This window comes from Pecten maximus, chromosome 2, assembly GCF_902652985.1.
Source record: "Pecten maximus chromosome 2, xPecMax1.1, whole genome shotgun sequence".
Taxonomy (NCBI): domain Eukaryota; kingdom Metazoa; phylum Mollusca; class Bivalvia; order Pectinida; family Pectinidae; genus Pecten; species Pecten maximus.
In genome coordinates this window covers 43,540,517-43,568,262 of record NC_047016.1, presented here as the reverse complement: position 1 = coordinate 43,568,262, position 27,746 = coordinate 43,540,517, and the positions used below count along the sequence as shown (strand labels likewise).

The 27,746-nt window shown below is 35.9% G+C and overlaps 1 protein-coding gene across 1 annotated transcript in view; it reads left to right on the top strand.

The window, feature by feature from the left end:
- The window catches only part of LOC117322177 (carbohydrate sulfotransferase 15-like), a 45,652-nt gene that overhangs the window by 7,755 nt on the left and 10,151 nt on the right, over window positions 1–27,746 (top strand). The window contains exon 2 of the mRNA XM_033876952.1: window positions 20,147–20,372. Within this exon, the coding sequence (XP_033732843.1) occupies window positions 20,147–20,372 (226 nt within the window). The remainder of the gene's footprint in view (window positions 1–20,146; window positions 20,373–27,746) is intronic.

Sequence of the window (27,746 nt, the reverse complement as noted above, 5' to 3'; positions counted from 1 at the left end):
CTGTTGTTCGCTGTTAAATGATCTTATATTCGTAAGAATATGATCTGATGCATATTGTGAAATTTGTGGCTGAATGTTGCAAAATCAAAACATTATACAATCTTCCACACAAGCAATGTTTGAATTTTAAGGCACATTTTAAGCTATATATTTTTACTGAAGTGTGGTACAACAATATAAAACTCTCCTGTTACACGGCGAGGAGCTGATTGCTAGTGTTCCTTACTTAAACGGTTTTATTTTTATTGGAAATTGGTGATGACTATCTTTTTAACATTATGGAATACCTCATTTATTTATCTGAAAGACGTAATAAAGCGGCGTCGTGAGTAGACAGATGCATTGATTCCTTGCAAATTTGCATCAAGCATCCCGAGAATGTGCACGACAGTCTAGTGGTATCGACAGGTTACATTACGAGAGGGATGTCCCTGTCTGGGATGTAAGATACTTGCTGAGTCAAAACGCCAATTTGGAAGCCATCTTTGATTGGCTTTAAACTTGCAGTTACTTTAATGAGAAGACAACATGGACTCGACGTCGAACTATGAACTGTGAAATAGAAACAATGAGTTAAAATCGCTTCAGGATATTGTGCTCTATACCCACATTATTATGTAACGTATTGTCAAGTTAATATCAAGACAGATTATAAGGCATTGTGGGTTTACGGAAATACAACCATATGCTTTATATTATGTCGAAAAAATGGTAACGCGATAAACGATAGCAAACTAGTATCTGTATAAACCGTCGACATGTCCAATTGGTCAGTCGTGATAACCAATATTATACTTATTTCTGTCTTAAACATTCAATGGTTCCAATTGTCAGCCCCGATAACCGGTAGCATACCAGTTTCTGTCTGAACCGTAAATGGTCCGTATTGTCAGCCGTGATGACGTTAATACTGGCTATGTATGGACTCTCATAGGGACAAACTGAAACTCAATCTAGGCAAGCTACTGGTCATATAATTGTTCCCAAGAGGAGTGATGATCCAACAAAACCGTATGTTTGTTGATGTTACCGAGACCTCTGGGTGTCGGTAATACAAGGTATTACTACAACTAAGCTAGAACGAATTCTAGAACATCCCAGACGACGGGAGATGAACCCAACCAAGGGTACTCGAAAGGTGAATGTAACCCCCGACTGATACTTCGTGACCCCTATCTGTTATATTCATTATATTTTTCCAAGTATCATGTTTGTATTGTGTTTTTTTTATACGCCCGCCGCTGAAACTTCATACAGGTGTTCCTTGCAACAAGTTCTGGAGACGAGGCGAATTTCAAGGTCGTGGTTTGCGAATGTAGGTCACGGTTACTATTTTTAGAATTTTTCTATAACTTTCCTTGTGCGGAAGATTAACGCTGTGGAATTCTTGAAGTTTACTACTCCCCACACAAAGCCATTTGGATACATCTCGGTAAATAAAGGTAACCACACTGTATCCATCAACAATTGAATTGATTTCATTCCATTTTGCACAAATAATCATTTCATTGCACATCTCCATGTATACTCTTATACCTGCATGTTATAATCACGTACTAACCTTACGCAACTAATATTCCTTTTTCACACCGAATTGTGCATGCGTATAGTTAATTCTTTCCTTCAAATAAACCGTGCGTCGATTTTCATGGCGGGCGTATTATGTACCGTTCGCGGTACTCTTGCTAAATTTAGTAACACTTATAATTTAGAAACCTTTGACAAATTACTAACATTGAAAAATACATCGCTCTATGCATCTCCCAAACTATCATATCAGCATTCGCAACAATGGAAACAATACTAATCGACTTAGACTTCGTGTAATACTAGTATACCACGTCACACTACAGACCTGTATGGTATCCCCAGTAATCTACAGTTGTATAATTAAGGTTGTGTAACAGTGCCTGATTTGATACCGATCACGTCTTGACCAAAATTACACAGTAGAAGTTCTAGTTTTGAAACAGTGCAACCACCACTAATTTGCACTGAGGATGTCAATGAAACGGAGGATTTGAAAGTTCGTTATGTGAGAAAAATCGTAAAATCGTAAGGTGATCAACATTGCCGTCAAAGATATAGAGAATTATTCCTTACACATGTGTTAAAATGGTAAGTCTTTAATCATCTGGGGTATAGTATATACTGACAGGAAAACGAAACGCAATTAGAAACTGCCTGGTTTACTACGGGAAATAAAGTGTTATGCTATAGAATGTAATCATGGTACCACCTACATGAACTGAAGTGGTTTCAGTGAATTTTTTTGTGTATTTAATTACTCAAGGTATTTACCCTCCTCACTCGGCCTGCGTCATCATTCTGTTCAACTCATACCATAAATATTCTATCAGGGAGAGATCAGGGCTGTATGGAGGCCATTTTAGAGTGGGTATATTGTTTGCTGTGAGGTATTCATAACAACTTCTCGGTGCCCGTGGCCAGGCGTTGTCATGCTAGAACGTCAGTTGACGCTGATGAATCAGAACATCACCCAGCACTAGAACATGATCTTTTTAACCAGCGGCCGTGATATTTCCTTGAATAGTGACTAGGAGAGTCCTGCTACTCTGTGCAATCCCTTCTCGTATCATGACCGATCATTCTTTATCACGCAAGCATCCGCATAACGCTCGAAGGCACGTCTATATGCACGATGTGGCCGTCTGCTCGATCAAGTGAGATCCTTGATTCATCCGAAAACAAGACATTTCTCCAACTCTGTGTTGCGAGGCGATGTACGGAATGCAAGTTCAGACATTGCATTCGTATGGCGCGTCGCCGCACAGTAAGTTGACGGCCGAAATATTGCCGCCGCGATCTCTGACCGAATGAGAGCAATCGATGAATTTTTTTTTTTGGGGGGGGGGGGGGGGGGGGGGGGGGGGTCTATTCGAACAGTGTGATGCCCTATTTTGTCCCTTGCCATGGCTATTAGAAATCGGAACCAAAATGAATTTGCGACCTGATCTTGAGAGGTACCTAGCACAAGAGGTGCCGTGGTACAACCCCTCTCGACTTCTGAAAGTCCTTGGAATTGTTTCAGTTAATTCTTTTTGCTTAAGATAAGGGAACTCAAGACGGATATGTCTGAAGAGTTGCTCACAGAAATTTTGAACTGATCCTTTAGACTGGGCTCGAGATATCAAATCTTTGAACAGTCGGCACGGGCAGTTTGTTACAAGTCAGTGACACGTTTCGAATATGCACGTCAATTATTAAGTCAACAATGGCAACATTTCGGCTTTTCTTTATTGTTTCGGTATACTTTTTTTGTGTCTGTGTGTGTGTGTGTGAGTGTGTGTGTGTGGGGGGGGGGGGGGGGGGGTATGAATTAGCATAAATTTACTGCCTGTTATTAGTACCGACCATTACTGACTAAGGGGACAACGAATTTCACTATCTGTAAACATTGTAACATGAAAATTATACCAATATATATCTGCATTGAATTCAGTTTCGCAAACATTTCATTGATGTTTGTATCATCAGAAAGGTATCTGTATCGGTCTGTCCTATCAACAATAATGTGGTTTTGTCATAACATCAACATCAACCAGAAATGTCATTTCAAAATTAGTAGCATTATGTGAAGTCACCATTCACAAAAGAAAGTCTATAGAATACCTGTTTGCTGACCCGGACAGTGTTGTTTTTATTTGCGTGAACAAACTGCCAAATAAAGACAACACGAGTGAATTGTATCACTCTAAAAGCCCAGTCGAGCGATTTCTCTAAACAAAGACCAGATAGATCCGTACACCACATGCAGTCCGTCATATGACTGACCCACCCGTCTGAATGGCGCTCGTTGTTGTGTGTATAGACAGGACGCCGGTCACCTGCTCGCAGTGTAGAGAAAACATCGAGAGGGCCGTACTTTAAGGTGCAAGTACAAAAAATGTCGACCAACTTGGCACGTCGCCAATTGCAAGAATTTTGGCAAACATGCATATATGGTCGTCTCGTTCCTGAGCCGGACGCATGGTGTCTATTCGAATGAGCGTCAATACCGTACTATTTTTATTTTTTGCTAAAGAATGCCGTAGTTTACAAGAAAAAATCGGCAATTTTATCAGGTAAACTGTCTGTTTAATTTGTTCCTCGCATTACGTCATTATATCTGGTTGTTCCGGTTTAAACAACATCACATGACTTCCATTTTATTCGGCCAGTCACACAACATCAACAATCAGCAGATTGAGATCGGAACCTCTTTCTAATAGCCTTTATTCAATTTGCTTTTTAATAAAGATTTAAATTGATGACGATAACGTATTTGAAGGCTGTAGGTTAATGAAATAACCACAAATTCGTACATCCTGTAATGGTATTTCGGAACTCTCTCACACGTTACCCTTTGTTTTATTAACTACATAGTCATGATTAGAATAATGTGTATATACCAGCTATATTTCCATTGAAGTACCATATCAAATCATTTGTATCGTTAGTCTATTAATGATTCACAATATCATAACTTTTTTTTTGTTTCGTTTTGCATATACCGGTGCGGAACTTACTAATAAAAAGTATTAAAATACATTATTCCAACGCACAGTAATATCCTCTACTTCGTCCTAAATGTATTCCCATCGACTGAGTACATCGTGTTATATGTTTTAATCTAATCAATCTATTTTAATCTAATTTGTCCGTCGTCGTGCGTCGTCCGTCGTGCGTCCGTAAACAATTTACATTTTCGACTTTTTGTCCAAAATCGCTAACTAAATTCAATGAAATATGGCAGGAAGCTTCTATGGCTAAATGTCAACCAAAATTGTGAATTAAATTGTATATAGTCCCCTCCCCCAAGGGGCCCGAGGGGTGGCGCTAAAAAGGGTCAAATTGTCTAAAACTTCAAAAATCTTTGAACAAAATCAGTTTTATGGTATGCACATGTTTGCCCTGACTGACACCCAGGGACTGATTGGTGGGGTCAAAAAGGGTCAAATTGACTAGAATTTCAAAATCTTCTTTTCTACTCTTAGATAAGATGGAATCAAACACTTTTCATTGATGGGAGTGTCTTAAGGTGGTTACCAAAATTGTGAATTTCATTACCCTGGGGCCTCACGTTTGCCCCTAGGGACTATTATTTATTTGATTTCTTTTGGAATTCTTCCTAATCTATTTAACATTATTAGCATTGGATGACAATTTCATGGTATGCACATTTTGGCCCTGGCTGACTCCCAGGGACTGATAGGCAGAATAAAAATGGTCAAACTGACTGAAAATTCATCAATCTTCTTCTTAAGACCAAACTAAGGTACAATCAAATACTCTTAATAGATTACAGGGTCTTAATGCTTTACCAAAATTACGAAATGTATGACCATTGACTACAATTTCAACATCGTCTTCTCTACTCTCAGATAAGATGAAATCAAACACTTTTCATTGATGGGAGGGTCTTAAGGTGGCTTACCAAAATTGTTAATTTCATGACCCTGGGGTCTAACGTGTGTCCTTAGGGAGGGGGTAAACTTTACTATAGTTTATATAGGGAAATCACATTTTTTACCATTATTTGTTAGATTTGTATTGGAATTCATTCTAATTCAGTTAACATTATCAGCATGGGATGACAATTTGATTTTTTTGCATATGTTAGCCCTGATTGACCCCAAAGAACAGATGGGCGGGGCTCAAAGGGGTCAAGTTGACTGAAATTTCCAAAATCTTCTTCTAAAGACGAAAATAAGGTAAAATCAAATAATCTTCATAGATTGAAGGATCTTAAGGTGCTTTACCAAAATTACGAATTGCATGACCCATGGGTGTCATGTTAGCCCCAAGGGAGGTGGTAAACTTTACTATAGTTTATATCGGAAAATCACAATTTTGACTATCATTTGTTTGATTTCTATTGGAATTCATTCTTACTTTCATAGCATTATCAGCCTGATGGTATGCATATGTTGGCCTTGAGTGACCCCCTGGGCTGATGGACGGGGCAAAAAAGGGTCAATTAAATTAACTTATATACTTCAAAACTCAGGTGACCGTTAATGCCCATGGGCCTCTTGTATATTATTCTTACACCAAGGGGTAGTTTTTATACCGTCCATATCCAAGACATGGCAACAAAAGTACGAATAAACTGGCAAACTAATGGACTTTTTTATGCGTGACTTACTATATTTGGTAAAACTACATTGCCAACGTTTAAAAACACAAAGCTACGCCTCGGACACTGTAAACGTAGCGCAATCGGAATGCCTGGAATGTCTAAGTTACAACAATACGCATTTTCTTTGAAGTAATAGGCGACAGCCTCGGTACAGTATTAACACCAATTGGTGAGATCAAATATGCTTTGATCAATTGTAAGACAATGTCACGCTATTGTTTTCCTAGCCGTTTACATGGCAGTTAGAAAGCAATTGCGAAAGTCGTGAAGCTTTGTCCTGTCGACACGACGCCAAAGGAGTGTGATGGCTAGCGGGAAGGAGTTACACATTTCCTGTTGAATGACGTCTTTTTCACAGACGGCTAATTGTAGTTAAATTGATTTCAATACGGTTTACGTCAGGTTAAGTGGTTTCCTAATCAAGCTGCTAGACACTGTATCGTACCACTAGGTCATAGGAAATAAACATAGGAGGCGAACAAAATTATTGTGAGAAATTTGACGTGGAATTCGACAACTTTCAAACATATCATTTTGTGAGTAGTGACCACTTTTACACGATATCGAGAAGAGTTTTACATTTGGAACCAAAAAAAAAAAAAATACAAATTGGGCCCAGCGGACAAAATAATTAAATAAATAAAACAATAATCAATATCTATCGAAGGAAAACTGTGGATATAGTTCTTTAGAGGACAAGGCAAAATATAGTGATTGTGTTAGAGACCAGCAAAGGCCAAAATGATGTTCATCAAGGCTGGGTATCTCATTTTTTCAAATAGCTTTATTCCTCTCAAACGTTTACAGTGTTGCCTGAAGTAATATCTATATATTTAAATTACAGTGAAAGGTCATCAACACATTACAGACAAAATACGTTTGAATTAAATCGTTCACATAAATTATGACTACCACGGTGAACGTCTTTGTCAAATAACATGACAATTTTCTTGCCATATTAAGTTGCTAATAATATTTAACAAACAATTTAGATGCAGTGTGTTCAATTCAAATATGTGATTTTGATAGTTCATGTTATTACATGATTAAACGCATATTGTCCGAACGTTTTTCCAATGTTGATAACCGCGTTCCCAACTGCTTCATGTTGGTAGAGCAAGTATTATCGTCTCACTCTATGATTGCCTAACATTTGCCAACAGGAACCCCTCCTTTGAGAAATGCAAATATCGTTAAAATGTCGTTAGTACTCAGGTTAACGTAAAACACCAAGATGTCAAGGTTCCTAGGAACGAATTTGCGGCTTGATTTCCATAAGATCTATTCAGAAGAACTAAATCATATACGCGTAAGCTCCAGTGCTCTGTAATTACGCTTTTTATATTCCCAGCGGAAATGCATAACACTAAACCATCAATTTATTCAGTTTTCAATCAAAGAGCATATTATGGTATGTGTGCATTCTATTGTTTTTCATGACAGACTTGGTGTCATATTCATTTGTGTTCGCAACAGCAGGGTGCAATAACATCCCCATTTTATTGCAGGCATATTTTGTAATATAAAAATAATTTCCCTTTCTCGCGACATTCCAATACTTCATCTGATATTCGGGTAATATTCCAATGATATATTTATCCTATTTCAAATGCAAACATAAAACTGTAATTATGACCAAGCAAATCAATACTTTCACCAATGTGACTTTTAAATATCAATGTCTACATTGTTATTTAATGACCTCGTTTAGAAGCCAAGCACAATTTGGCCCGATGCTGAGAGCTAAAAACGTATCTTCTAGTACACCACAATTATAATGATATCAAACGCTCTAGACCCTACGGCCGATAGAGCCTAGTTCATATCGTATACATTTACTCTGATGTAATTGTATTATTCTGAACGTTTGTGTGCATCTCCTCACGGCTTGTAGAAATGACAAGTGCTATACAATGATGCATGGTTAGATAAAACTGATAAAAACGGTAGGCAAGTTCGCAAATATGCCCAACTTGATTATAGGAAGACAAAGTAAATAGCAGTCTCTACAACAGCAATAAAGGCATATCATTTCCATGGGAAGCCCGATGATATTGAAATACAGTTAGATCTATGACGTTGATTATCCGGCCGGTTATGTTTGTGCCTTGCCAGCAATGTAGCTCAGAGAAAACATCCCACGATACACCTCCAAATGCAGAAATGAAAGAAGTGTATAAGCTACAACATCTTTATATAATCAAAACTAATAAAATGTCTGGTGCTCTCGCATTACCGAGTATCGCGCGACCCGGAAAGATAGATCGATCAGCGACTAAATCCACTGTGGTCTTACTAAAGATACACGATGCTTACTTTTACAACATGTACAAGAAAAGGGAAGTTAAGATGCGTATTTCTCAAGGACTATGTCTGAACCACAGATTTCCTGCGGCCGGACAACTAACTAAGCATTACACTATACTATTGAATCTTGGTGTTAATTACACATTGTTGATGATTAATAAAAACTCTCACTTTTAATGCAAAATTATAATTAAGTACATAATAATATGCATATCATAGGAAAGGTCATACGGTTATACTTATATCATGCTAAAATATGTAGCACGACAATCATTGGCGAAGCATAAGGTAAGAAACGTACCGCATATTAACAGCAACAGTTTGATATTAAAGATTATGCCATACGTATGTGCTATTGGTTTAATGAAACAATTCTTCAAGACAAAAGGGGGATTATTTCTTAAACAATGCTGAGAAGCCATTCAGAAAGAGCCTTGCTGAAAATAAAAACAAATGCATGAACATACATACATGGCCATTGCAAGATGAACAAACCGATAATGGAATTACAGAATTACGAATTTAGAAAAGAGGTCCAGTTATCTTGACTTTGAGTGATCACTCTGCCTTAAGACAGTGGCGTGGTCGTTATCTAAAGGTGGTATACTACTACAAGTAGCTTCACGGGGTCCCGAAAATGATAACGTACAGGAAATAGTTCGAAGTTGTTTTCGTCATATTTTCAAAAACGTACATAGATTTCTTTCAATTTATTGCTTTAAAACCATATGTAATAAACTTGCTTATTATTTGATATGATTCGTAATAAATTGTAATATTTCTATTCATATCCGAAATTGTCAATTCATGTCCAAAAATGTCAGTTTTGCATATTAATAAGCGGTATGTCACTTTAGGTCATATCCTTACACCACACCTGATATTCTTAAATGAACACACGTTGACACAAAACTGGTCAATTCATCCGCAGAATAGCTTTTCTATAGTGGTAGAAACAGGCCACACAAACTCGTGGTTGTTGTGTATTGTATTTCTTCCGCTTTCGTTAGTAATTTTTCCAAAGTTATACAAAACACTCGCTTTAGCTCGTGTTTTTTTTGTAAAAAAAATGTATAATAACTAACTCGAGTGAAAGAAATTACCATATACAACAACCACTTGTTGTGTAAAATCTATATACTAGTTGACTTGATTTAATTTTTTTTTTTCACGAAGTAAACAATATATCAGACACTTGTAGACAGAAATAGAAGAAGGAGAGTCTTGAGACGATACAATAATATCCTGATAGATACTAGAAGACACACATGCGCGTTAGATTATGGCCATTATATAAATCAAATCTATAAAGGCATTAAATGGTTTACTAAATTGCGTTAAAAGCAGCCACACATACTATACAATCTAACGTCTCGAGGTATTCAACATTACGGGGATATTGCTAGTCCTCTAGTATGTGATTTGATTGTGGGTTTCCGGCGTATTGGTCATAACGGAGGTATGGATAAGAAGCTGACTGATCAATTCAAATTATTGTCATATTTTGGTATGCATGCCACAGGGAAAAAAATCTAGTCTGGACATCTATAAAATAATATGTTTCTTCTTGAGTGGGGTTGTCAGGCGATATTGACCAAATCCACATTCCTGACAAATTCCAGATTCTCATTGATAATCATCTCAACTGACGTCAGTTTAAAAGGAAGATTTATATAAATTATCGTGCGATGATCCGGAGGTTCCATAAATGAACTACATGTACTAGTAATACGTATCTGCGTGGTTATAAGTATGTACTTAAGTAAAGACCAAATCTGCCAAATCGTTCTGCAAAATCAATATTTTATTCGTTTACATCAGGTTATGTCTATCTAATTACAAATTCTTCCTTTGAAATCATTTACAAAAATTAGGTGCATAACCGACAAGATAGAAAAAGCTAGCATCTACAGACAAGCACGATGCAACTGATGAAAAATTCAATTCAAATCAAGAAACCGAAGAAAGCGCATCCATTTAAATTACCGGTTTCTTGTATTCCCTCGATTGGCGATATGTCTTCTGACAACAGACTATACCAGTGAATACAACCCTACATTAGTAACATTACTAATACAAACTCCTATATTACAAACGCGATTTATTCTATCGTAATCTTCCTGTTGATATTCCGTTATTCATGGAGGATAAAGAAGAAGATTTACTGAGCATTGAAGTTTTTAATCATGACCAAGTATTTTTACATCATCTAATACTTTAAATACGGCCGTCTTTACCGGGACCATGAGGCTCATGAACGTGAAGACTCGTATAGAGTTTAAACTTCGAATCATCTCGATCAATTACTGCTCACACCACATGGATCCATATCGATTAACGTTGTACCTTTTTCGGTAAAACTTACATGAAAAACATGGTATAATAAGAATAAGGAGTGTGTTTGCCCTGCATTTGTAATGATATTTTTTTTTATATATGTGCTGAAATGGACAATAAGGTTTCATGAAAGTGAACAATATTATCCATTTTAACCTTTGAATCATCTATATGTTTAAATCCTTTTGTAAAAATACTGTATGGGTAAAGAAGGAGGATTCTACGTAATATCACGTGACAATTGTTTTGAGTATGGAATGCTATTTTTGCCAATTCGCCTATGTTAAGATATTTGCCCATGCAAATACTTTGAAGTTCAAACGAAATAAAATTTATATCAAATTAAAGTTTAACATTTCTGCCACCTGACAAACGCCGCTATCAAATAGGTTTATTGACATATAACAGCACACCAGTGCTCGAAAGACAGTAACTCTGATATTTACAGTAGATGGAGAGTCTCCACCTTTGGACATTTCTGTATTTTTCCACCTGTACTCCGTCATTCCTTTTCAGTAGAGTATATCTTTTATTTTAAATTGTGTGACCTTACTCTTTATTCTTATACATAGAAAGCATCTATTTCATATGTTATTTACTCAAGAAAACAGGTACAAATCTAAGAAATACAGCTTCTTTAGGGATTTGGTGCCGGTGAAACCACAGCTGATTGGCTGATTCATAGCAGCTGAATCGCTGATTCACAACAGCTGATTGGCTGATTCACAGAAGCTGATTGGCTTATTTAGTTGTGCGAAGCCTGTACAATGAATTACTAACCATGCTAATGACAGCTGTGTCTTCTGTACCATCAATAATCCTTCTTTGAATTTGAAGTCTGCCTGCAATGTCTGTCTCTTGATTGATAACCATATAACTTGTATAGATATTTCACAATTGAACGCTTAATATATTGTATTTGTTATCCATATAAATGCAACATGGGAGACTGACAAATATAATAATTGTTATATTTACGTTTATTTACTTATGTTAAATTTACATTTATTTTTCCTGTATAAATACGTTCATTATTTCAACCCATGTTCCTTTATGTTCATTTGGAAGAATGACATCTTTAAATCAAATTCCTTTCTGTTGTTGATTTGCAACCAATCTGACACATAGTGTAAATCCTTGCCATGAAGATGATAAATATAATGCCAAAATGACGTCATAGAACGCAATTGTTCGCAATCATTATCCTTGCAGCGTTTGATTCATTCGTAGTGCATAGCGACGCATTTCCATAACGTTGATAAAAATGACGTAACAATCATGCCATTGTGATCTTGACTGCATCTCTCCGCTCATAGATGCAGCTCAGATTTACATTGAGGCAATGTGAGACTGTGTTATCAAAGTAATTATATGTCAATAAACAAAAGATTCTGAAACGGAACATTGACAATTAAAAATCCTGTCAGCCATTATTGTGTTTTTACAGCCCGATGTATTTATGTCTCTGTTGGTACGTGTTTATGATATGAGCAAAGGCACTTTGTTCTGTGAATACATTTATCATTTACTATAGCGTGTGCTTAATCGTTAAGGAACATAACAATTTATATAATATGTTCTTTTGATTTATTTACATATTGATTTGTATAATCTTAATTTATATGTACATTTAATTTATCTATGTATTAAAGTTCTGCATATCACTATAGACATTGATTAGGCTGTCTTCCATTCGATGTATGCAGAACTGTACTATTTGTTTCCTAGAGAAGGTACATAATGACATTACAGAAACACATGCAATGTTCATCCTTTACGCCGGTTTGTAATGTTAAGAAAGGATCATTAAAAAAAGCATATAGGATGTCAAGGAAGTTGTAATGTTTCAATATCATTTCGTGGCTTCACAGGCTAAGGACGCCCTTCCTTCGTAGAGAAGCGTGACTAGATTTGTATTCCTATTAGTATAGCTCTAAACCGCTAGTCTACCCCATGATCTCCATTTACGTAAGAGGCAAAATGTTCCATCACGTAACTCCTGTGTTAAATATGACACCGTCGGCTATGTAAGAGTGATCGGGTGTTCATCATCCGCGAGCTTCGCAAGCAAACAATCATTTCTCCCAAACGTAGAACTCAGACCTGTCCGAAGGTTGATGTATCTAGTGCAGCCTACCTCATACCTTATTACCTTGTCTTATATCACGAGATGTTATGAGTATATACAGGTAGCTTACATATACCAATACTGTAGCCGTTTTATTGTTAATAAATGATCCCCTCGAAAGTAACATTTCTGCTTTTATGCCTTAACTTTTCTCAGATGGGTAAAGAAAATGTCGATTCTTGGAATTAAAGATAAGCTTGTGAATAGTATTAGCTGGATTATTTTGATGTTAATTTCTTGGTTGACATAGTAAATGTTTGGTTAACCGGTGTGATATTCTGCATAATATTAGGATAACATGCCCAGGGACAGTGTGACAGTCTATAGAGTATTACACCAGTGTGACAGTCTATATAGTATTACACCAGTGTGACAGTCTATATAGTATTACACCAGTGTGACAGTCTATATAGTATAACACCAGTGTGACAGTCTATATAGTATTACACCAGTGTGACAGTCTATATAGTATTACATCAGTGTGACAGTCTATATAGTATAACACCAGTGTGACAGTCTATAGAGTATTACACCAGTGTGACAGTCTATATAGTATTACACCAGTGTGACAGTCTATATAGTATTACACCAGTGTGACAGTCTATATAGTATAACACCAGTGTGACAGTCTATATAGTATTACACCAGTGTGACAGTCTATATAGTATTACATCAGTGTGACAGTCTATATAGTATTACACCAGTGTGACAGTCTATATAGTATAACACCAGTGTGACAGTCTATATAGTATTACACCAGTGTGACAGTCTATATAGTATTACACCAGTGTGACAGTCTATATAGTATTACACCAGTGTGACAGTCTATATAGTATAACACCAGTGTGACAGTCTATAGAGTATTACACCAGTGTGATAGTCTGTGACAGTCTATATTGTATTACACCAGTGTGACAGTCTATATAGTATTACACCAGTGTAACAGTCTATATAGTATTACACCAGTGTGACAGTCTATATAGTATTACACCAGTGTGACAGTCTATATAATATTACACCAGTGTGACAGTCTATATAGTATAACACCAGTGTGACAGTCTATATAGTATTACACCAGTGTGACAGTCTATATAGTATTACACCAGTGTGACAGTCTATATAGTATTACACCAGTGTGACAGTCTATATAGTATTACACCAGTGTGACAGTCTATATAGTATAACACCAGTGTGAGAATCTATATAGTATTACACCAGTGTGACAGTCTATGTAGTATTACACCAGTGTGACAATCTATGTAGTATTACACCAGTGTGACAGTCTATGTAGTATTACACCAGTGTGACAATCTATATAGTATTACACCAGTGTGACAGTATATATAGCATTACACCAGTGTAACAGTCTATATAGTATTACACCAGTGTGACAATCTATATAGTTTAACACCAGTGTGACAGTCTATAAAGTATAACACCAGTGTGACATTCTGTATCGTATTACACCAGTGTGACAGTCTATATAGCATTACACCAGTGTGACAGTCTATATAGTATTACACCAGTGTGACAGTCTATATAGTATTACACCTGTGTAACAGTCTATATAGTATTACACCAGTGTGACAATCTATATAGTTTAACACCAGTGTGACAGTCTATAAAGTATAACACCAGTGTGACATTCTGTATAGTATTACACCAGTGTGACAGTCTATATAGCATTACACCAGTGTGACAGTCTATATAGTATTACACCAGTGTGACATTCTGTATAGTATTACACCAGTGTGACAGTCTATATAGCATTACACCAGTGTGACAGTCTATATAGTATTACACCAGTGTGACATTCTGTATAGTATTACACCAGTGTGACAGTCTATATAGCATTACACCACTGTGACAGTCTATATAGTATTACACCAGTGTGACAGTCTATATAGTATTACACCAGTGTGACAGTCTATATAGTATTACACCAGTGTGACAGTCTATATAGTATAACACCAGTGTGACAGTCTATATAGTATTACACCAGTGTGACAGTCTATATAGTATTACACCAGTGTGACATTCTGTATAGTATTACACCAGTGTGACAGTCTATATAGTATTACACCAGTGAGACAGTCTATATAGTATTACACCAGTGTGACAGTCTATATAGTATTACACCAGTGTGACAGTCTATATAGTATTACACCAGTGTGACAGTCTATATAGTATTACACCAGTGTGACAGTCTATATAGTATTACACCAGTGTGACAGTCTATATAGTATTACACCAGTGTGACAGTCTATATAGTATTACACCAGTGTGACAGTCTATAAAGTATAACACCAGTGTGACAGTCTATATAGTATAACACCAGTGTGACAGTCTATATAGTATAACACCAGTGTGACAGTCTATAAAGTATAACACCAGTGTGACAGTCTATATAGTATAACACCAGTGTGACAGTCTATATAGTATTACACCAGTGTAACAGTCTATATAGTATTACACCAGGGTGACAGTCTATATAGTATTATACCAGTGTAACAGTCTATATAGTATAACACCAGTGTGACAGTCTATAAAGTATAACACCAGTGTGACAGTCTATATAGTATAACACCAGTGTGACAGTCTATATAGTATTATACCAGTGTAACAGTCTATATAGTATAACACCAGTGTGACAGTCTATAAAGTATAACACCAGTGTGACAGTCTATATAGTATAACACCAGTGTGACAGTCTATATAGTATTACACCAGTGTGACAGTCTATATAGTATTACACCAGTGTGACAGTCTATAAAGTATAACACCAGTGTGACAGTCTATATAGTATAACACCAGTGTGACAGTCTATATAGTATAACACCAGTGTGACAGTCTATAAAGTATAACACCAGTGTGACAGTCTATATAGTATAACACCAGTGTGACAGTCTATATAGTATTACACCAGTGTAACAGTCTATATAGTATTACACCAGGGTGACAGTCTATATAGTATTATACCAGTGTAACAGTCTATATAGTATAACACCAGTGTGACAGTCTATAAAGTATAACACCAGTGTGACAGTCTATATAGTATAACACCAGTGTGACAGTCTATATAGTATTATACCAGTGTAACAGTCTATATAGTATAACACCAGTGTGACAGTCTATAAAGTATAACACCAGTGTGACAGTCTATATAGTATAACACCAGTGTGACAGCCTATATAGTATTACACCAGTGTGACAGTCTATAAAGTATAACACCAGTGTGACAGTCTATATAGTATTACACCAGGGTGACAGTCTATATAGTATTATACCAGTGTAACAGTCTATATAGTATAACACCAGTGTGACAGTCTATAAAGTATAACACCAGTGTGACAGTCTATATAGTATAACACCAGTGTGACAGTCTATATAGTATAAAACCAGTGTGACAATCTATATAGTATTACACCAGTGTGACAGTCTATATAGTATAACACCAGTGTGACAGTCTATATAGTATTACACCAGTGTGACAGTCTATATAGTTTAACTCCAGTGTGACAGTCTATATAGTATAACACCAGTGTGACAATCTATATAGTTTTACACCAGTGTGACAGTCTATATAGTATTACACCAGTGTGACAGTCTATATAGTATTACACCAGTGTGACAATCTATATAGTTTAACACCAGTGTGACAGTCTATAGAGTATTACACAAGTGTGACAGTCTATATAGTATTATACCAGTGTGACATTCTGTATAGTATTACACCAGTGTGACAGTCTATATAGTATTACACCAGTGTGACAGTCTATATAGTATTACACCAGTGTGACAGTCTATATAGTATAACACCAGTGTGACAGTCTATATAGTATAACACCAGTGTGACAGTCTATATAGTATTACACCAGTGTGACAGTCTATATAGTATAACACCAGTGTGACAGTCTATATAGTATAACACCAGTGTGACAGTCTTTATAGTATAACACCAGTGTGACAGTCTATATAGTATAACACCAGTGTGACAATCTATATAGTTTAACTCCAGTGTGACAGTCTATATAGTATAACACCAGTGTGACAGTCTATATAGTATAACACCAGTGTGACAGTCTATATAGTTTAACACCAGTGTGACAGTCTATATAGTATTACACCAGTGTGACAGTCTATATAGTATTACACAAGTGTGACAGTCTATATAGTATTATACCAGTATGACATTCTGTATAGTATTACACCAGTGTGACAGTCTATATAGTATTACACCAGTGTGACAGTCTATATAGTATTACACCAGTGTGACAATCTATATAGTATTACACCAGTGTGACAGTCTATAAAGTATAACACCAGTGTGACAGTCTATATAGTATAACACCAGTGTGACAGTCTATATAGTATAACACCAGTGTGACAGTCTATAATGTATAACACCAGTGTGACAGTCTATATAGTATTACACCAGTGTGACAATCTATATAGTTTAACACCAGTGTGACAGTCTATATAGTATTACACAAGTGTGACAGTCTATATAGTATTATACCAGTGTGACATTCTGTATAGTATTACACCAGTGTGACAGTCTATATAGTATAACACCAGTGTGACAGTCTATATAGTATAACACCAGTGTGACAGTCTATATAGTATTACACCAGGGTGACAGTCTATATAGTATTACACCAGTGTGACAGTCTATATAGTATTATACCAGTGTGACAGTCTATATAGTATTAAACCAGTGTAACAGTGTATATAGTATTACACCAGTGTGACAGTCTATATAGTATTACAACAGTGTGACAGTCTATATAGTATTACACCAGTGTGACAGTCTATATAGTATAACACCAGTGTGACAGTCTATATAGTATTACACAAGTGTGACAGTCTATATAGTATTATACCAGTGTGACATTCTGTATAGTATTACACCAGTGTGACAGTCTATATAGTATTACACCAGTGTGACAGTCTATATAGTATTACACCAGTGTGACAGTCTATATAGTATTACAACAGTGTGACAGTCTATAGAGTATTACAACAGTGTGACAGTCTATATAGTATTACACCAGTGTGACAGTCTATATAGTATTATACCAGTGTGACATTCTGTATAGTATTACACCAGTGTGACAGTCTATATAGTATTACACCAGTGTGACAGTCTATATAGTATAACACCAGTGTGACAGTCTATATAGTATTACACCAGTGTGACAGTCTATATAGTATTACACCAGTGTGATGTTCTATATAGTATTACACCAGTGTGACAGTCTATAGAGTATTACACCAGCGTGACAGTCTATATAGTATTACACCCCTGTGATAGTCTATATAGTATAACACCAGTGTGACAGTCTATATAGTATTACACCAGTGTGACAGTCTATATAGTATTACACCAGTTTGACAGTCTATATAGTATTACACCAGTTTGACAGTCTATATAGTATTACACCAGGGTGACAATCTTTATAGTATTACACCAGCATTACAATGCATATAGTATTACACAGGGGTGACATTTTGCAAATTATTTCATGATCAAACAGCTTTTTTTATCCCGATAAGGCTTGTTTGTGATGCCAATGGACTATAGTGTTGATACCTGAGAGCGATGAATAATTCTCAAAAAAGAATTGCTAAGGTCCGGAGGTGTAACAGCTCAATAATTCAATAATTTTTAAGCGATCAATATTGGTCATATAGAAAAGCTGCGCATGTAACAGTCAAATTAAAACTGATGAATGTGGATTTAAATCGCATGAAAGGAAACCTTTTTGTTCGGATTTTGATAGGAATCAATTTAAAACTTAGTACTTACAATAGAGGAGCAGTGATTAAATAAAGGTTATAACAATTGTTATGTTTACATTATAATACGATGGTGATTTAAGTGGTGTGCTATTTGGAGTCGCCTTTTTATAAATCAATATTTTTAGAGACTTTAAATAAAGCTACATACAACACTGCGCGTTTGCAGAAGATAGTTGTTGACAATGATTGACAATTTCATTGTTCTACTCACAATTATCAATCGCAGGATACATTTTCTTAAAAAACATTTTACTTAATAATCTTACATTTACGTAAGGCTCATATCTCAAAGATATTTAAAAACGATGTTAGTTCGCGAGCATGTGACTTCGTGGCTTAATGACATGTAAATGGTGTACGTAATTCGCCAACATTTCAAACATGTAAAATACATATCGTTAAGGAATTCGTGGACATAAGAGTCCAACGATATAACACTATCGAGATCAACGACAATAAATCACCATTATAGATATTATATAATTTTATCGTGCTATTTCGGCTCGTCAATGATACATATCTTTTTTAATTATGTTATACGTATTTGTCAATCAACGAATACGGTATTTTATCTTGTCTATTGATGAGTTTGTATTTTAATAAATAAAACCAAATTTATTTAACTACCAACAGACTTAAACAATACGTATATCACAAAAGAAACACATTAATGATCATATCACATTGTTATCTCTGTTGGAAACGTTATGCGTGGTCATTAAGATTCAAAAAGAAAAACAACGCATGGGGTCACTCAAATTGTCATGGGAATATGGTGATCTGTACAAGCAAGGTTTAGGTACTCGGAAACTGACCTGTAATACCAACAATAAATAGAGGACGGATAATATTCCCTGTGTAAGACAAAGTCACATTGCTGATGTGCATTGTCTACAGCACGACTATTAGACAGGATGCGAATTGTCACGGAGACCAATTGCATCATTATTTTGCTGTGGGAAATAAGCCCATTTTGTGTTGAACTGGTTAATGACATTCCTTTCTGACGTTTTTCTATTTTCACAGAGATTAAAACCGAAACATAAAGGTTAGATTATTATTATTATTAAGGAAAGCGAAATAGTTGGTCTATAATTGTACAAACATGAATCACCGAAGCAACTAAGGTCCTTTCAGCCTGATATTCATTTCACAGCCAATAACTAAACCGGGAAGTACATTTCACTGTGCGATATTCATAAAGGCGATGTAGATGCCCCGTTTGTAGTTTGGTAAACGCTAACCCTGGTTCTCATTTTGTTAGCGTGACATTATCTGGAATTGACTCAAAATTGACTCCCTGTACAGGTATCCATACTTACAGTTTTCCTTCGTTTAATGGATTCAAAGTTAGACCTATATTTTTGTTTACAACTTGGTAGCAGTTCCGTTTTGCTGTATTTCATTCTTTCTTTTGTATTATATTGCAGACGGCTTTGGAACAGAGTGACGTCATGTGGTATCCTGCTGTGTTTTGTTATGTATTTGTATACATTCAACGTATACAAAGGCTTTGTACGACCGCTACTTCCTGACATCAGACCGAGGCTGAGCCATATAATGGTGCTTGATACACCATTGGGGGCCAGTAATCATCATAACTATGTCTGTACCAATCAGACTCAACAGAATAAAATCGAAGACATTCTATGCATGGTAAGAAAAAGGAACGCACAATTCAACATATCCAATACATCATAACAAAATATTGTTGAATACATTTAACACAGTTAGCGTTGAACTGTAACCCAAACGATGTTTCGAAACACTGACACAGAACACACTCTTCATACATTTTGTATTATGTTTGTTCCTGTCCCGGCTTATGTCCTCATCAATACTTCATTATCCTCGTTTTGCAATGTACACGTTTCTATCACCCTTGGCTCTAATGTATAGACAAATCGGCATTTACCATCATAAGGTTGCCTACGAATGTGATATGCAGAAGTAGCACTATCTATTGTGATCTGATATATGTCCTCAAGATCTTGTGTCGTTAGTATTCTTCTTTTCTGCATTTCATTTTACGAAAGTCAAAAAATACTATGTGTTGTTGGAAACACCTACGTTTGAGGGCATGTGACGTCACTTCCGGGACATGTAGCGTCTATGGTATAGTTTTGTACAAGATACACACATTTATAGCATAATTTTTTTTCTCGTAATTTTTTATTAACGCCGAACCCCAGACTTTATAGCGGTACAGAGTTTTAGAGGGGAGCAGCGGTACCGCGGTGATGCAGTGGTAACGCGGCGGGGCAGTGATTCAGTGGTACTGCGCCACCCTTAACGCCATATAACTTGTCCTGTCGGACTGACGGTAAATGCGGTAGATATCACCTTCCCGACTACGGTAAGACACATAGGACCTTCAATTCTGACAAACGACAGGTATTAAGATCAATTGATATATTCACTCTGCAGGTGTTTTACGTATAAAAATAATGGAAATTATATATTTATTCTGATAATATTCTATAATCTAGTCTACACATAGATTAAAAAACAAAGATAATCACCGACATAAAAAAACATTCTTACTTACCTTGTTTATATAAAAACAAAAAAAAAAAACAAAAAACAAAAAAAAAAAAAAAAAAAAACAAAAAACAAGCTTATGAATTTCTGTAATTTTAGCAACCATATACAAAATCGTACTTTGCTAGGCTAGCTTACAAATTAAGAACAGGTTAATCAATGTGTCACTGGCACAGCGTGTTTGGCTTACACCTGTATCAAAAGTAAACTCATATAGCAATTGTATCATCCCAATATTGCTAGTTTTGAAGCCATGTCCATTCGTCATTATTTACCAAAATACAAATTGATATAAACACTTTACAAATTGTTACAAGCACAATACAAATTGTTACAAACACAATTCAAATTGTTAAAAGCACAATACAAATTGTTACAAACATAATACAAATTGTTACAAGCACAATACAAATTGTTAAAAACACAATACAAATTGTCACAAACATAATACAAATTGTTACAAACACAATACAAATTGTTACAAACACAAAACAAATTGCATGCCAGTCCTGAAATAAATAACCTTCGGGAAACAGTTAATTAAGAGCATGCTATATCTTACAACCAATTATCTAATAGTGTTTTCACAGCATACATTGGTTATTAATCGCGTTTCGTGTTACAGAGAGATAGAATGCTTGCCTCGGATGTTTATATGGTATTATCGTTGTGTGCGAAAACATTCTTTATGAACATAATCACACCGCTGTTCTTCCGCTTTTGTTTTTTAAAGTAAAAAGAATTAGCTACTGAAAACATGGTGGTACCCTTATCATGGGGCATTTTCCTCACAACAAACTGCTTGTGGTGTCTGTTTTATACCGGCAGACTTTTTAAATCCGATTTCAAACCAAACTATTTCTCGCTTCATAGTCTGTCAAACGTGTAAACCTCTGATATAAAAGCATGAGAAATCAGATTACGTTTTTATTCTATTTTGATGTGTTCATACATCACAATTTAATCTTATTACAAAAAGCACGACGATTAAATTTGAAAAATAACACGTGATATTTCGTTGCTATCTGGTAATCTAACAATCGAATAACAGAGGATAAAAACCGTTTCGCAAAAATGTTCAAGAATACAAGACAGGAGTGATATATAACAATAATGATTGTCACTATCCCCTAGTACACGTAACAGTGATATATAACAATAATGATTGTCACTGTCACCTAGTACACGTAACAGTGATATATAACAATAATGATTGTCCCTGTCCCCTAGTACACGTAACAGTGATATATAACAATAATGATTGTCACTGTCCCCTAGTACACGTAACAGTGATATATAACAATAATGATTGTCACTGTCCCCTAGTACAAGACAGTGTGATATATAACAATAATGATTGTCACTGTCCCCTACTACACGACAGTGTGATATATAACAATAATGATTGTCACTGTCCCCTAGTACACGACAGAGTGATATATAACAATAATGATTGTCACTGTCCCCTAGTACACGTAACAGTGATATATAACAATAATGATTATCACTGTCCCCTAGTACACGACAGAGTGATATATAACAATAATGATTGTCAGCGTCCCCTAGTACACGTAACAGTGATATATAACAATAATGATTGTCACTGTCCCCTAGTACACGTAACAGTGATATATAACAATAATGATTGTCACTGTCCCCTAGTACACGTAACAGTGATATATAACAATAATGATTGTCACTGTCCCCTAGTACACGTAACAGTGGTATATAACAATAATGATTGTCACTGTCCCCTAGTACACGACAGTGATATATAACAATAATGATTGTCACTGTCCCCTAGTACACGTAACAGTGATATATAACAATAATGATTGTCACTGTCCCCTAGTACACGTAACAGTGGTATATAACAATAATGATTGTCACTGTCCCCTAGTACACGACAGTGATATATAACAATAATGATTGTCACTGTCCCCTAGTACACGACAGAGTGATATATAACGATAATGATTGTCACAGTCCCCTACTACACGACAGAGTGATATATAACAATAATGATTGTCACTGTCCCCTAGTACACGTAACAGTGATATATAACAATAATGATTGTCACTGTCCCCTAGTACACGTAACAGTGGTATATAACAATAATGATTGTCACTGTCCCCTAGTACACGACAGTGATATATAACAATAATGATTGTCACTGTCCCCTAGTACACGTAACAGTGATATATAACAATAATGATTGTCACTGTCCCCTAGTACACGTAACAGTGATATATAACAATAATGATTGTCACTGTCCCCTAGTACACGTAACAGTGATATATAACAATAATGATTGTCACTGTCCCCTAGTACACGTAACAGTGATATATAACAATAATGATTGTCACTGTCCCCTAGTACACGTAACAGTGATATATAACAATAATGATTGTCACTGTCCCCTAGTACACGACAGAGTGATATATAACAATAATGATTGTCACTGTCCCCTACTACACGACAGAGTGATATATAACAATAATGATTGTCACTGTCCCCTAGTACACGTAACAGTGATATATAACAATAATGATTGTCACTGTCCCCTAGTACACGTAACAGTGATATATAACAATAATGATTGTCACTGTCCCCTAGTACACGTAAGAGTGATATATAACAATAATGATTGTCACTGTCCCCTAGTACACGTAACAGTGATATATAACAATAATGATTGTCACTGTCCCCTAGTACACGTAACAGTGATATATAACAATAATGATTGTCACTGTCCCCTAGTACACGTAACAGTGATATATAACAATAATGATTGTCACTGTCCCCTAGTACACGTAACAGTGATATATAACAATAATGATTGTCACTGTCCCCTAGTACACGTAACAGTGATATATAACAATAATGATTGTCACTGTCCCCTAGTACACGTACAGGTGATATATAACAATAATGATTGTCACTGTCCCCTAGTACACGTAACAGTGATATATAACAATAATGATTGTCACTGTCCCCTAGTACACGTAACAGTGATATATAACAATAATGATTGTCACTGTCCCCTAGTACACGTAACAGTGATATATAACAATAATGATTGTCACTGTCCCCTAGTACACGTAACAGTGATATATAACAATAATGATTGTCACTGTCCCCTAGTACACGTAACAGTGATATATAACAATAATGATTGTCACTGTCCCCTAGTACACGTAACAGTGATATATAACAATAATGATTGTCACTGTCCCCTAGTACACGTACAGGTGATATATAACAATAATGATTGTCACTGTCCCCTAGTACACGTACAGAGTGATATATAACAATAATGATTGTCACTGTCCCCTAGTACACGTAACAGTGATATATAACAATAATGATTGTCACTGTCCCCTAGTACACGTAACAGTGATATATAACAATAATGATTGTCACTGTCCCCTAGTACACGTAACAGTGATATATAACAATAATGATTGTCACTGTCCCCTAGTACACGACAGAGTGATATATAACAATAATGATTGTCACTGTCCCCTAGTACACGTAACAGTGATATATAACAATAATGATTGTCACTGTCCCCTAGTACACGTAACAGTGATATATAACAATAATGATTGTCACTGTCCCCTAGTACACGACAGAGTGATATATAACAATAATGATTGTCACTGTCCCCTAGTACACGACAGAGTGATATATAACAATAATGATTGTCACTGTCCCCTAGTACACGACAGAGTGATATATAACAATAATGATTGTCACTGTCCCCTAGTACACGTAACAGTGATATATAACAATAATGATTGTCACTGTCCCCTAGTACACGTAACAGTGATATATAACAATAATGATTGTCACTGTCCCCTAGTACACGTAACAGTGATATATAACAATAATGATTGTCACTGTCCCCTAGTACACGACAGAGTGATATATAACAATAATGATTGTCACTGTCCCCTAGTACACGATAGAGTGATATATAACAATAATGATTGTCACTGTCCCCTAGTACACGTAACAGTGATATATAACAATAATGATTGTCACTGTCCCCTAGTACACGACAGAGTGATATATAACAATAATGATTGTCACTGTCCCCTAGTACACGTAACAGTGATATATAACAATAATGATTGTCACTGTCCCCTAGTACACGACAGAGTGATATATAACAATAATGATTGTCACTGTCCCCTAGTACACGTAACAGTGATATATAACAATAATGATTGTCACTGTCCCCTAGTACACGTAACAGTGATATATAACAATAATGATTGTCACTGTCCCCTAGTACACGTAACAGTGATATATAACAATAATGATTGTCACTGTCCCCTAGTACACGTAACAGTGATATATAACAATAATGATTGTCACTGTCCCCTAGTACACGACAGAGTGATATATAACAATAATGATTGTCACTGTCCCCTAGTACACGACAGAGTGATATATAACAATAATGATTGTCACTGTCCCCTAGTACACGTAACAGTGATATATAACAATAATGATTGTCACTGTCCCCTAGTACACGACAGAGTGATATATAACAATAATGATTGTCACTGTCCCCTAGTACACGTAACAGTGATATATAACAATAATGATTGTCACTGTCCCCTAGTACACGTAACAGTGATATATAACAATAATGATTGTCACTGTCCCCTAGTACACGTACAGTGATATATAACAATAATGATTGTCACTGTCCCCTAGTACACGTACAGTGATATATAACAATAATGATTGTCACTGTCCCCTAGTACACGTAACAGTGATATATAACAATAATGATTGTCACTGTCCCCTAGTACACGTAACAGTGATATATAACAATAATGATTGTCACTGTCCCCTAGTACACGTACAGTGATATATAACAATAATGATTGTCACTGTCCCCTAGTACACGTAACAGTGATATATAACAATAATGATTGTCACTGTCCCCTAGTACACGACAGTGATATATAACAATAATGATTGTCACTGTCCCCTAGTACACGTAACAGTGATATATAACAATAATGATTGTCACTGTCCCCTAGTACACGACAGTGATATATAACAATAATGATTGTCACTGTCCCCTAGTACACGTAACAGTGATATATAACAATAATGATTGTCACTGTCCCCTAGTACACGTAACAGTGATATATAACAATAATGATTGTCACTGTCCCCTAGTACACGACAGAGTGATATATAACAATAATGAGTGTCACTGTCCCCTAGTAAACGACAGAGTGATATATAACAATAATGATTGTCACTGTCCCCTAGTTCACGTAACAGTGATATATAACAATAATGATTGTCACTGTCCCTTAGTACACGACAGAGTGATATATAACAATAATGATTGTCACTGTCCCCTAGTACACGTAACAGTGATATATAACAATAATGATTGTCACTGTCCCCTAGTACACGACAGAGTGATATATAACAATAATGATTGTCACTGTCCCCTAGTACACGTAACAGTGATATATAACAATAATGATTGTCCCTGTCCCCTAGTACACGTAACAGTGATATATAACAATAATGATTGTCACTGTCCCCTAGTACACGTAACAGTGATATATAACAATAATGATTGTCACTGTCCCCTAGTACACGACAGAGTGATATATAACAATAATGATTGTCACTGTCCCTCTAGTACACGACAGAGTGATATATAACAATAATGATTGTCACTGTCCCCTAGTACACGTAACAGTGATATATAACAATAATGATTGTCACTGTCCCCTAGTACACGTAACAGTGATATATAACAATAATGATTGTCACTGTCCCCTAGTACACGACAGAGTGATATATAACAATAATGATTGTCACTGTCCCCTAGTACACGTAACAGTGATATATAACAATAATGATTGTCACTGTCCCCTAGTACACGTAACAGTGATATATAACAATAATGATTGTCACTGTCCCCTAGTACACGACAGAGTGATATATAACAATAATGATTGTCACTGTCCCCTAGTACACGACAGTGTGATATATAACAATAATGATTGTCACTGTCCCCTAGTACACGTAACAGTGATATATAACAATAATGATTGTCACTGTCCCCTAGTACACGTAACAGTGATATATAACAATAATGATTGTCACTGTCCCCTAGTACACGTAACAGTGATATATAACAATAATGATTGTCACTGTCCCCTAGTACACGTAACAGTGATATATAACAATAATGATTGTCACTGTCCCCTAGTACACGACAGAGTGATATATAACAATAATGATTGTCACTGTCCCCTAGTACACGTAACAGTGATATATAACAATAATGATTGTCACTGTCCCCTAGTACACGTAACAGTGATATATAACAATAATGATTGTCACTGTCCCCTAGTACACGATAGAATGATATATAACAATAATGATTGTCACTTTCCCCTAGTACACGTAACAGTGATATATAACAATAATGATTGTCAC